Source organism: Poecile atricapillus, chromosome 14 (assembly GCF_030490865.1).
Source record: "Poecile atricapillus isolate bPoeAtr1 chromosome 14, bPoeAtr1.hap1, whole genome shotgun sequence".
Classification (NCBI taxonomy): Eukaryota; Metazoa; Chordata; class Aves; order Passeriformes; family Paridae; genus Poecile; species Poecile atricapillus.
Genome location: NC_081262.1, coordinates 11,422,640 through 11,436,044, shown reverse-complemented (window position 1 = coordinate 11,436,044; position 13,405 = coordinate 11,422,640). Strand labels below are relative to the sequence as shown.

Below are 13,405 nucleotides of genomic sequence, written 5' to 3'. Positions count from 1 at the left end.
GCAATATCCCCCTAAAAAACTTCCATGGAGAGATCCCATTTGTTTCTGCTTATTATGGGTTCCATCTGACTCTTCTGCAAATCAAAGAAACATCCCTTCCCACCCCCTGAGTAATTCTTTTATGTTTATAATGGAACCTGAAGTAAACTTTATTTTCTTCATTTCTCAGCTGTGATGTCAGTGAGTCCTGACAGTAGCATGAGTAGGCAAGAACCAGAAGCAGCAATACAGATCATATTCCGTGTGTTCTGTGACTACCCCTGTTATGATTTTAATTTCCTAGGAACTGACTGATTTTAAATGATGATTATTTAGGGGATAGTTTCTTGTGCAGCTACAGATGCTGGAAGGAATACAGAACTAGCACTGGGAGGATTTGTGTCAGTGCTTTGTCTTCTGCCATAAGCAAATGTATCCCATGGTGAAACCCATGGATGTGTGTTTGTGACAGATTTCTAGAATACAGAAATAAAAGGAGACACTGAAAGGGCAAATTATGGAACAAATTTAAAAGAGTAAAAAGCAAGGCAAAGGTTGTGTTAGACTATTGCAAACAGATGGAATTTTAGATAGTAGCCAGGAAGAACCCCTGGCTTGAATTCAGGTATTGGATAGAAACACATCTGGGTCATAAGCCAGTTTGAAGGATCCCTCGCAGGGGTGAGCATGAGTAGTGCTAGAGGCAGTGAAATGAATTATGTCCCTGGAGAGAAAATCAAAAGAGATTTAGCTTTGTGATTTGTGCAAGCACATGGCATGGCTTCATTCTGGGGAAGATCTCTGTGGAGGGTTAGTTCATCCTTGAACCAGAGAAAGTAATATTTGTCAACACATCTGACATAACACAGTTAACAGCTAACAGAACAGGAATCTTGCTCTAAAGAGGGTTATCAGCTTGAAGAGAATATTCAGTGATTATTTGGAAGAGTGATGTAAGAAATGTCCAAGCGATTCTTAGCAGCATTTAATTTTTGTCAGATGCCTGGTTACACCTAGAAAACCTCTCCTGTGTTTTCTGTGTCCCTGCCCCAACAAACCTTGTGACTTTCACTGCTGCAAATTTACACTGGGAAAGGCTAGTCAGTGCTATTTCATAATCAGGCAGAAAGGCTGGAGTTGAATGTCTCAGTGATCTGATTATTTACCCTTTTGGCTCATCAGCAGTAAGCTGAGCAGCTGGTGTATTCTTAATAGAGCAAGGGTTCAGGCCTGCAAACCCATCCAGTGTTCCTCTGATAGGGCAAAAAACAAGAATAAGACATTGGCCAAATTTAACACTGAGAAATTTAAACTTTTAGATCAATTAGATTAGGTTTCACTTTCATACAAACATGCAGTTTGTACACATATACTTCTCTACACTTAATTTGATTAATCTGATGACTGCAGCAGTCGATATAAGAGAGGTCTGAAGCCAGTTTTACTTTAGATCTTCACAGTGCAACATTTCCCTGTGAAATAAGTCTTGATGATTCCTTGTTGGAGCTGGTTCTACATCAGTTTCACCCTTTGAGACATCCTTCTTTTGGCTGGATGGGTGGTTCCTTGCCTGTCCAGGATGAGGGAAGGAAAATACCTGCACATCAGCAGAGGCAGTAACTTAAGACAGACAGATACACTATTCCTATAAAATGTGAGAGAAATGTATGTGATAAATGCCCCTTATCAGACCTTTATTGTGCAGTAATTGACAATAATTACAGTAATCTGACAAACAGATTTTGATTTTCAGATTAGAGTAAGGTTTATTTAACACTTAAAACTTCTGCTGTGCTGGATTCTGTCCCATTACAATTAAACTATAAAGGAAAATCACATTATCAAAGACAATGTATATCTTTGACAGGTCAGAATTTTGTTACAAATTTCTTGTGTTTCCCTAATCTTGTCTTAATCTTGGAGTCTCTGAGTGGTAGAAGAAAGTACTTGGCAAATAGAGAGATACATTATCTACTGATATTTTACCTAAATGGTTACCAAAATGGAAATACTCCTGAATTTCAACTTTTATATTGAGCAAATTCACGCACAATAAGACTTTTTTAATCTCTCCACTTAACAAATAAAAACCTCTTTATGTTCAAATGGAAATTCTTCTTGTTTGTCATGAAGCCAAGGCACAGGATTTTGACTCAAGTGGGCCAATCAAGAGCTTGGTTCCTTATACCACAGCTGGTGCTAAAAGATATGATTTAATCAACAGATTTGTACCTTTTTCCTAAAGAAATGTTGCTATTTCCACAGTTTTAAAAGTAGGTTGCTTCTGATATTGTTTGGAGAGAAGAGGAATATGAAATAAATTTTCTCAGTCCAAGGCATTTGAAAGAAGACTACACAGTAGCTCCTAATTATAGTATTTTATGGATATTCTTCTCCCCAGTCATCCCTGATCTTGTATTCCCTTTCTGAGTGTCATTTTGAGAACAAAAATTCTTATCCTTTCATTATCAAAATTGTAATTTGTTACTTTCTTAGTGGCTTTATATTATAGCCTAATCCTGTCTCAGTGCCTGAAATCAAATTGCACCCATTTTCTTGAATACTGGAATTTTCTGTAGATTTCATGATTTGTGAAGAAATACAATCAGGTGGGTAATTACCTTTCATTCTTTTCTCTACAGGTGATTCCAAAGGACTATAAAACTATGACTGCTCTGGCTAAGGCCATCTCCAAGAATGTGCTCTTTGCTCATCTTGATGACAATGAACGAAGGTATGAGGGGCTTTATCATTCAAGGGGATCCATAGCTTGGTGTGAGGACAAGAAATTAGATTAAATTTTGTCTCAGGGCTCAGAACTGCTCTCACTGATGCATTTGAGTCACACTGGATGCACCCTCGGACATGCTCATGGTATTGTGACAGAGGGTAAAATCAAAAGGCAAAAAGGACAAGAATAGTTTAGAGTGTATTCAGACATATTCAATATTTTCAGAACAGATGGGCCTAATAAACTTTATTCTAGATTACTTAATTAGCTAAAGCAGACTCAGAAGCATTTGTCATTATTTCTGAAACTCAGGGAAGACAGGTCAAGAGCTGAATGAGTGGGAAAGAAAAAGCATAATGTCTGTAAAGAGATGAAAGGGAATGACACAGAAATTGTTTTGTTCTTGGAAAAACTGGAACAAACAAATTATGTATGAGCATTTGAAGGAGACCAAGGAGTTCACTAGCAGCCAATGTGACTTTTAAAGGCTTGAAAATGCCTTTCCAGAACCGATAGAAAGTTGTACAGCTGGGGAGGCACAAAGGAGGCCAAACAGCTCAACTTCCAGTAATGTTTTTGACATTAATGTTTATGATGGTTTCATAAAATAAAATGGGAAAGTGTGTCTTTAGTAAAACCAGTGTGGAATCTGTGCAAAATTGATGGAATTATAGCAAATAGCGGGGACCACTGGTCCATCATTCCAATGGAAAGGTACATTGAAGGGGTTGTTCTACTTTTCACCATTATTATCATTAGTAGCCTCGGTGGGACAGGCTATGTGTTGAATTTTTAGCTGACATGAAGATTGAAAGGGCTGCTAAAACACTGGGAGACAAGAGTAGCATTCAGAATTATGCTGACAGGTTGAAGGGATGTTCTAGTAAAAGCAGAAGTTTCAGTAAAAGCAGCCAAATGCAGAGAAGTATTCCTTAGGCAGGAAGAACACCTTTATGACTATAAAACAGTTTTGCAGTTTTGGTAGTTCCTTGAAAAACTATGTGGAACTTATTGTGACTCATGGTCTGAATAACAGTCACTCACATCAATTAGTATTTTTTGGAAAATACTGATGTTTTACTGGGGTAGCTAAACAGAATATGCAAGATGTCCCCATGTTGGAAAGATTTCAGCTGGAGCACAGTGTCCAGTTTGGGCACTGCACTTCAAGGAAGAACAGTTCATGGTTTCAATGGAAGAAATTCATGGTGCAGTGGTGAGAATGATCACAGACCTACCCAACATCATTTCTGAGGGAAGAATGGGATTGCTTGGCCTGCAGAATAAAAGCTGGGGCAGAGGGATGCAATAATAGCTTATAATTGCATGTGAATAATGCTGTGTGAGTGATTAACTGCTCTGTGGGCCAGAGGGTAAAGAACAACAAATTTAAAGTGCAGTGGGAGGGAGCCAAGTCAGATGCAAGAAGAGGTCTCTGATTGCTTGGGTGGGTTGTGGAGTCTCCACCACTTGAGGCTGTTGAGGAGAGATTAGACTGTGCTCTGCCAGGAGTGACGAGCATCAGTCCTGCCTTGCAGCAGATAAGGCTCAGTGAGGTCAGGAACTCCTCACCAACCCCACTTTTCTGTGCTTCCATGGTTAGAAAAGACAAAAACATTCTCTACATTGATGGTTTTAGTTCTGGCAGAACATCAGCAGCACAGTCCTTCAGTGGGGCTACTCAAATGCTTGCAGTCAAAGCACATTCCAAGAGTGCAAAATTTACTCCCTCTTGCAGATGTTTACACAGTTTAATTACTTTGCAATCTTAATGGTACCATGTTAACATGCAGATTTTTGGAGTAATTAGAAGAGGATGAACTTTGCACATTTCTTCTAGCTTTTTCACCCACAGGGGAGAATTCTTGTACAGAACTGCTGTAAATCCTCATTATACTGTCAGTGTGTTGATGTGACAGGAACTGAAAGGACAGGTTTTAGGTCTGGAAAAAAGGACTTTTCAGTAATAAGTTATCAAAATAGGGTGAGAGACAAAATCTGAAGGACAAGTGCTTTTTCTTGCACTGTGCTGATTCCACATCATGATCATGGTGTCTCTTATCCGTTCCCTGTGTCCCATTTTCCTCTGTCCTGTCATGGATATGTGTTAGGAGTGAAGAGACATGCACAGGCTCCCATGTGTGTGCTGCAGGTGCATTGTGGACTCTTTGCTTTTGCAAACTGTGGCTTGGCCAGGTGGATTCTGCCTCTGCTGTCAAAAGATCCAGGAGCTCCTGGGCTGTGCAGTGGAGCATGGGCAGTTGTAGACCATTTCCCTGCTCAGGGATGAGTCCAGAGGACTCATTTGAGCCTCATGATGAGCACAGCAGGCTATTGCTGACATCAGGAAAAAGAAAAGGAGCTCACAGAAGGATGTATATTCTGCTCTGCAGACAAGACTGAAATGAAGGAATAAATTGTTATCATGCTCTTACCCTTGTCTGGTTGCATTTGTCAAGTGTGGAGAAGTCAGCAAGTCAGAGCATACCATTGCCATCCCTTCCAGTCTGCATCTTCTTAATGTAAATATGCAGTTCAGTAAAGTAAGTGGTAAATTACTTCATTTGGGCTCTTGGAATGGTGGAAAGCTATGTGAGGTTATTTTATTTTTTGTGCTGCAGTGGTGGTGTTTATAGGATTGTGTTTGTTTTCCTCAGTGCTTTCTACACTGAGGGTATTATCTTTGTTTTATCTAATTTCATGTTTGACCAAAATGTAGGAGGTGTTCAGGTGGGGGAAGGATGGACTAGAGATTTCTCATTTACAATGGATGACTCTTACATTTTTTTCTTCAAAAAGATATTTGTGTTAGCCTGCTCTGACTTGTGTTGCACTTGCTGCTTGGCAGCTGTGAAATTTAAACCCTTATTTATAAAGGCAGAGTGTAGCATATCATCTCTGTGTCAGTTTTTCCATATGAAGGGTTGGTTGCATGAGAAATCATTCTGAAGTTAAGGTAAACAAGCACCTTTTTACACTGCTGTTGGAAATACTTTTCTTCAAGTCTTATTTTATAGCACATCTTTCCCTGTGCCATGCTTCAAACAGGGCTGCCATGTATGTCTTACACACACAGAGTCTCTGGTGTAAAATTGTACTGAAAAGTGCAATGAAAGGGAAATGTGACTGCAACAGTACCAAAAGCAGCAGAACGAGTTATCAGCAACTTTTGCCAAAGTGTTCAGGAGTTGCTGACACTGCAAAGAACAATGCAGCTCCATGAAGTGATGTGGCAGTCCACTGTTTTCTCATGGGACTTGGTTAAACTCTGGAGTAAGGTCCTGGTTCTATCAAAGCCAGTGGAAAAATGCCCATTACCTGAAGTGGGAATGTGGTTTTGGCTGTGAGGAGTTGCTGTTCTGGTTTGAGTAATGGGAAATGCATGGTTTGTCTTGAGGGGAATTTCCTTGCTGAACTTATCCCTTCTGGTTCTAGTGTGATCTCAAGATTCAGGCCTGTTCTGAAGGTGATTTAGAGTTTGCATCAGCTTCTCCTTTCTTTTGGTCAGTGCTGCCTGGGAGTTCTGCACATGGGTGAGGCTGGTGAGGCTCTGCAGCCACTGAAGGATTTCTGTCTATGCACAGATAGAATTACATCCATCACTTGGCAGCGTTCTATTTCCTCTCCCACTCCTGGATATCCAGCAGATTAACATCCTCTAAGGCCTCCTAGTTGTGAAATGGTGTATAAAGTCAAAATTGGCAACAAGAGGCCAGTCTGAGTGACCTTTTCCTAACCTCTTCTGATTAATCTCTTCTAACCCAGCAGTGTAGCTATGAAGATTTTTCATTGTTTATCACGTAATGCTGGAATACAAGCGCACCCACTTGGCTCTGCTGTGATGTTGAATAGTAAAGGAGAATCAAGAAGAAGAAATTATTAATTTTTCTTCTGTGGATAAAAATAACAAGTAACTTTTCACCATTTCATTGACAGGATGTTGTGTCTCTCCTGGACAGGGGCAGCCACTGAGAGGGGGGCAGTGAGGAAGTTCAGAGCTGAGCTGCTGTGGGAATGGAGGCTGGGCCCAAAGCTGATGATTGCCAAGGAGGAGAAGGAAATATAGCAGAAATAACCAGTAGGGGAGAGAGCAGGGCTGAGAGCAGCAGGAGTGTCACTCCTGCTTCCAGGATGTCACCAGTGCCACTCTGCTCTGCTGAGTCTCGAGCCACATCTGTCAGTCCCTGTGCAGAACTCAGAGTCCTCCTGACCACATAAAGGAGTGGAAGGGTTAAATGTTCACCCAATCTGTGTGTAAATGCTATGTCAAACTTGTTCATCAAGGAATAAAAGAGAGTAGATCAATGTTTAGCTAATGTAATTTTTGGAAGAATTTATTGCTAATGTACAGGCAGCTGTAAGGCAACAGCTTTCAGAATACCTTTCTGTATTTTATTACTTGCATTTTTAATAAATTGGTTTCTTTGAACAGTATAATGGTGTGAAACAGCTTTGAAAGCAGCAGGCACAAAATGGTATTTAAGGCTTTTACTAAAATGTTGACTTCTTATGACGACACAAAAAAAGTACCAAGAAATGAACTTGCAGACTTTTTATTTTTTTCAGCAGTACACAGTGTTGCATTTACCCATGTTCCCTGCATGACAAAAGTGTGAGGATAAAGAGCATTTTTTAATATCTGTGCTTGTTTGGACCAAGATACAAAGATGAACACTGGCACTTTGCAGACCAGGTTACTCAGCCTATTTATCATTTTTCTTGTTCTCACCTCTCCCCAGTTACTCCATGTCTGGCTTGTTTCTTTAAATTTTTCACAGCAGGGGGTTATTTTTGAGTCCTGTTTAGGATGTGACCACTGTAATCAGTGGTTCCTTTCCTGCAAAAGTGCCACTTTGTCCATGAATCTTCACCATGTATTTATGCTGTTGGTCACCCCTCCCCTAATATTCCTAGCTGTTTTGTCTTTACTGTAAGTATATCTATTTTCTCAGACTGTTTTTCAATATGTTAACATTTTACATCATAAAGTTTTTTTAAATGCTTGCACTCTTTTGCAGCAAGGTATTGTCTTCAAATTCAGAAAACACTCTTTTCATCTGGGTCAGAAATGACTTGGGGTTTCCTTCAATACAGGCATAATTTCTCATGAGAAAAATATACAAGTGAATTTTAGTGTTTAGTTGTTTTCTTGTTGATCTCATATTGAAATCTTCTTGAAACTTCTGGTGATTAGCGAATTTCAAGGACATTATTATTGCCATAAGCTTTATTCACTTCTGCATAATACCATGTTTTATTAAAGCACTGGCTGCAGGCCAGCTGGAAAGCCTCATATATGTGGAAGAAACCTAAGACGGCACCATTCAGGAGCAAGATATTTTAGAAACAGGATGCCACAGCTCTGACATATTCATTACACATCCTGTGTTTTCCTTGCATTTGTAACTTAACTCTTTTGTTAAAAAACAAACACAGATTTAGCTTCTGCCTGTGCTTCATATATGCCTACAGTGTGCAGAAGAGTGCAAGAAAAATTCCACCTCAGCTGGAAACCTCAGGGTATGGTTTCACCATTGATTTAAGCTGAATTCTGAGCTGGTACCAAAGTGGGTGCCAAGCCTTGGTTGCATGTTCCTGCTGCTGTCATGGCCAGGTGAGCCAGAGCAGCTCTCTGAAAAGTGATCCTCCCCTGCAGGGTTGTTTTCAGTCAGAGCAGGTCCTTCCTCCCACCCTGTGCCAGAATTTGGCTTTGGCAAAGGGAAGGAAGGAGTGGGCTGGGCAGGATCTCCCCTTATGGCAGCAGCAGGGGCCCAAATCAAACTAAATGGTGGCAAAACTGCACCTTAATTTCCCTTACTAGTCTCTGGACAGAGGGTGGAAATAGATGGGTGGATATCTCTTTAATAAGCCTTGTCAAGAATGCCCAAGATCTTGAGCTAAACCACTGGGAAGATGGAAATGAAAATTAAGAATGAGAGAGAAATTGCACAGCGAGGCATGGCATGGCTGAAAGGCTTTGTTGATCCATGACATGGCTTCCTTGAGTTACATTAGGATTTTTTTGGTGGACAGAGCTGGATGGGATCCTTCACCCTCCTTTTTGGGGACTGCAGAAGGGAGAGGAGATGCAGCATGATCCCAGGGTTGTGCAGATGCATCCCAGGGGGGTTTGTAAAGGCGTGAATGCCCCACCTGTGCTGGAACTGCAGGAGATTGTCAGCAGACAGTGGTGGCTTGGGGGCAGAGGGGATGTGAATATGCAATATATATCATGCATATGTAACAGGTTTGGTAGTGAAGAAACTGGTGCAAAACCTCAGTGAGTGGGAGATTTTTTCCTGATCATCAGTGGTGTTGGATGTTAGCCTGTCCTGTGACTTCTGGTTGTGAACAACCAAAAAGAGGAAACTCAAATTTACCAAGGCACGCTAAACAAAGCTTTTCTTCTTTGGGTAACACCAAGATGTTTTCCAGGTAAACTGCCTGGCAATCCAGCTTTTCTTTATGCCTTTTGTGCCTTGTTTATGGCCTTGGTTCCTCATGGTGTTTAAAAGTGTGTTGTTTAACTGTGAGTGGTTCCACTGACTTGCTGTGGATGTCAAAGGAACTATTCATGTTTCTAAATGGAAGCACATTCAGTCTTGCTGAACTGGAGCTTGCCAATGAGGAATACTACTTAAACTAGAAAAAGAATTACAGATTTTGGAGACAAGAATCATCTGGCAGCAGAGATGGAAATGAAATCAGGTAGAGTTGCCCAGCCATTTGGAAAATAAATGATCCAATTCTCTGTTGAAGGATTAGCTGTGAATTTAGCACTGACTTTATTTTCCAGTGCATCCATCTCATTTGTCCAAGAATTATTGTCTTTAATTACCATTGTAGTGCCTGCAGGCAGCAGTTTTTAAATTAGCTATGCAAAGTTGTGCTCTCAGCAGTCACCAGGAGATTGTATCTGCTTTGGTATCAAATCCCTTACAGCAGGCTGACAGCAGCAGCAGGCTGTATGTTTTGTGATGTCACTATTTGGCCTGGTAGGTAAGCTACTCTCTTAAACAAAACTAAAAGCACACACATTGGGTATTTATGGATATTTTTATCTCGAGAAACAAATACTGTCAGTTCATAGCTTTTTGGGGGCTGTGATTCACCCTCAGTGTTGTCTTAGACAGTTTATATTCTTCATCACAAATACTGGCGGCGCCATGCCTAATGGTGGTTATTTTTAATTCTGCATAAAGCACTGGTTTACATATGGGCAGTATGTCACCCATTCTGAAAAACAGAGTTAAAGCAGAGAAGTTATTTACATAAATCCTTTTTAGATCTAGAAAAAATAGTCCAAGGCAAATAGTATTCATGCATGCTCGTGAAACAATTTTGAGTCTAAACTTATCTCTCTATATATAAAACAGAAAAATTATGACTACTGCTGAATTTAACAGGCCTTGTAAAATTTTTCTACTGCTGCAGTATATGTGACCGTGCCTTTGTGTGCTTCTTTACACAACAATTAGCTGGCAGTGGCTCTGCAAATACATTACTCAACGCTAAGGCTTTCCAGAATTAAACACAAAGGTTGAATAAAAGAACATCCACTCTTCTCAGCAAGTCTTTGTCTTCTGCATCAGAGCAGCTGGAAGCAGTGATTTGTCTTTATGCAGGGACCAACAAGGGTTTATTTCAAGTAAAGCTCTTTAAAATGCTGCTTCATTTCCTTCACCCCCCCTAGAAGGGTTGTAGGTAACCTGTCAACAGCTACTCCTGCTCTGGTGAATCTTCATGAGGTGACTGATTCTGCAGCCTTGCATGGATTTGAAAGCCTGGTGTCTTCAAGTGGGGTGTGAAGGTACTGGAGGATCAACTCTGTGATTCAGCTGCTTTGTTATGCATCTAGAGGAGGATGTTCAAAGGGCTTAAAGGAACTGGATATGCCCACTGATTGATATATAGTGGGAAGTGAATGTTTAACTCCTATGAGGTTCTCTTGAAAATCCCCACTTTACATTCTGAATGGTTAGACCTGTGCATTTCCATGATGAGGTGGCATCTGCTTAGTAACACCGTGCTTGGAAAGGCAGAAACTGCCCTCCAAACAAAAAAAAATATCTTACTACAAGATTTAGTAGTGGGAATTTTCTTCTGTACAGAAAGACAAAATTCAACTCAACAACCAGATGAAATTTCTCTGTCATTCCGGTGCACTTAATGGGAATACCAAGTGTAAGTTATTTGACTGTTAGGCTGCTAACTTTCTTTTAATGAAAAAAAAAACCCTGACAAACCCAAACAATGATTTAGTTCTTGTTTTACAAGTTCCTTACTAAAGACTTTGACCTGAAGTACATTGCATCTTGTGAGGTAACAGCTGGTCTATCATTGTCTTCGGAAAAAAGTAACAGTTGCTAAGATTTTGAGAAACAAAGATGGTCTTTGAATCAACTGGAACAGCTGTAAGAGACTGACACACCATGCACTGTCAGCTGCTAAATTCAGATATTCAGCCTGCCCGAAATAGGATACTTTAACCCTTTGGCAACACCAGATTCCTTTTCTCTCTCTTTTTCCTTTTTTTTAAAAAAAAGCAGAAAAATAAATTAGGTTTTTAATTTGCTTTTTGCTTTTATAAATTAAAAAAGAAAACAAAACCTCCAAAACTATAACTTTCTTTGTAGGGATTTTGTCTTTTTTATATTTATTCAAGTTCTGATTTATAAATCATCCAAGGACATGCTTGTTGACAGCTGAAATTTGCATTAGAAAAATATAATGTGCTTCTCTGTGTGGTGCATTAAAACGAAGATATAATAGTGCATATCCAAAAAACAGCATCAGATGCTATTTTAAGGCACTCAGCATCTTCCCAGTTTTGTATATGGAGACTGTATTTAGTTAATTGAAGCAGAATGAAGGTGAATTTATCATGTTTGGGAGGGAAAGGTAAGTGGCAGCAACAATCTCTTAAAGACACGTTAGATCCATGTGAGACCCAACAGCTGGTGGCTGAAGCTGGGCACATTCAGACTGGAAAAGTTTAGTTTTTCTTATTAGAGCAATCAGGGAACTGATCCATAATTTAAATTAGCTTGGGATGTGGCAGATTTTTCCATTGCTTGAAACCTTCAGATCAAACTTGGCTCTCTGCTCTTGCTGGTCCTCACAGTACGTTCTAAAGTGCTTCAGAATATTGTGAGGGGTATTTTTTTCAAAGATGGCAAAATGTGATGACATGAAAATTTATTTCACTTAATGAAGAGTCAGCAGCCTTCTTTTGTTAACAAAACACTTGTATGACATCGGTCCTCCTGAAAGCCAAGCTCTTACAACTTGGATCCCGGCTGATTTTTGGATGTCTGAGACAGGCACTTACTGGGACTCCTGCTAGGCTATTGTTTCAGTTCAGTTACAAAAGATGGGGTTTGTTTAGGAGCCTCTGAGATTCTGTAGCTGGTGTTAGATGGTGTCAGGGGAGCTGTGACAGCACAGCTCCTCCTGCTGCTGATGGAGAGGGTGAAGCACCAGTGAGTGGTACCCAGAGCTCTGCTGCCCAGACCAGGAGTCCAGAGCTCAACACTGAACACAAGTGTCTCAGCACTGAACACTCTGTTTTCTTGCCCAAACAGCCATACTGGCTCAAGCCTCCTCCTAAGCCATTTTCTTCAGCATTTCCCAACTTGGCTTCTTACAAAAACTCTTTTCCTGATCACATCTAACCTATTTCCATGTGTCCTGCACTCCTAAGTCCTGATCCTGCACTGTCTGAATAACTAAAAGTTCATCAATTATCATCACTGCTTGCAGGATCAAGCTAAGTTTATTCTGTTTGTGGATATAACCATGTGAAAAAATTAGATTTGCATCATGACCCCAGAGGATTTGAAAGTTCTTTGCTCAGGTGAGTGAATGTCCTAGAAAAAAGGCTGAGACATGAATTGAATAATTTTCCAGATGTGATAATTGAGGTAAGCAGAATAAACTGCTCAGTCTAGAGCTTTAATTATAATCAATAGGAGAACACTTTTCTGCCCTGATAGTCTGTTATATATTTACAGTTACTACAAGGCCCACATAAGGGCTAGACCTGACATCTCTCTCTGCATTTGTAATAAAAGACCAAGTCTGCTGTCATTAAGCCAAAGTCCAGCTCTGTTTTCCACATCTTTGTATTTTTCATGTGTGATAGTCTGAGAGATCTATTTGTCATGAAAGTCAGGGAGAAACAAGAGAAACAATAGAACAGATTTAGATACATTCTGAATTTAATTTCTTCTTATATTCTTCATTGTTGAAAAGATTTTTTAAGGAGACTTTGCTGCTACCATAGAATTGCTTGCTCTTCTTTTCCCTAACAGAGGCACATCATTATCATATGAGGTGAATGGGAATTATTTTTCAGTATCCAGAAATAGACTTTGGCCTTTTGACATCCTAATAATTCCTGGAACAACCAGCTGAACCTTCACCATGATAGACAGGATTTGCTATATTAAAATATTGTAGCAGTGTCCTGATTTCAAATCCTGACAGTTTAATCACTGCAGCTGACCCATGTTCCTCACACAGCTGCTTTCTGCAATGTGGTTACAACATCCATGCAGATTTTCCTTTGCTTTAGAAACAGAAACTTGGTTTAAAATAGTGAAAATCTGTGTTTCGTCCAAGTTTACCTACTGTTCTTTAATGGTATGAAATGTGTCATATTTCTTCTGTTATTTGTTAAATCCTCTGCTTTGA

The 13,405-nt window shown here is 40.0% G+C and overlaps 1 protein-coding gene across 2 annotated transcripts in view; it reads left to right on the top strand.

Annotated features, from left to right (window-relative positions):
• The window catches only part of PRKAR1B (protein kinase cAMP-dependent type I regulatory subunit beta), a 91,727-nt gene that overhangs the window by 12,083 nt on the left and 66,239 nt on the right, over positions 1–13,405 (top strand). For both annotated transcript variants that reach the window (XM_058849884.1, XM_058849883.1), the window contains exon 4: positions 2,622–2,713. In XM_058849884.1, the coding sequence (XP_058705867.1) occupies positions 2,622–2,713 (92 nt within the window). The remainder of the gene's footprint in view (positions 1–2,621; positions 2,714–13,405) is intronic.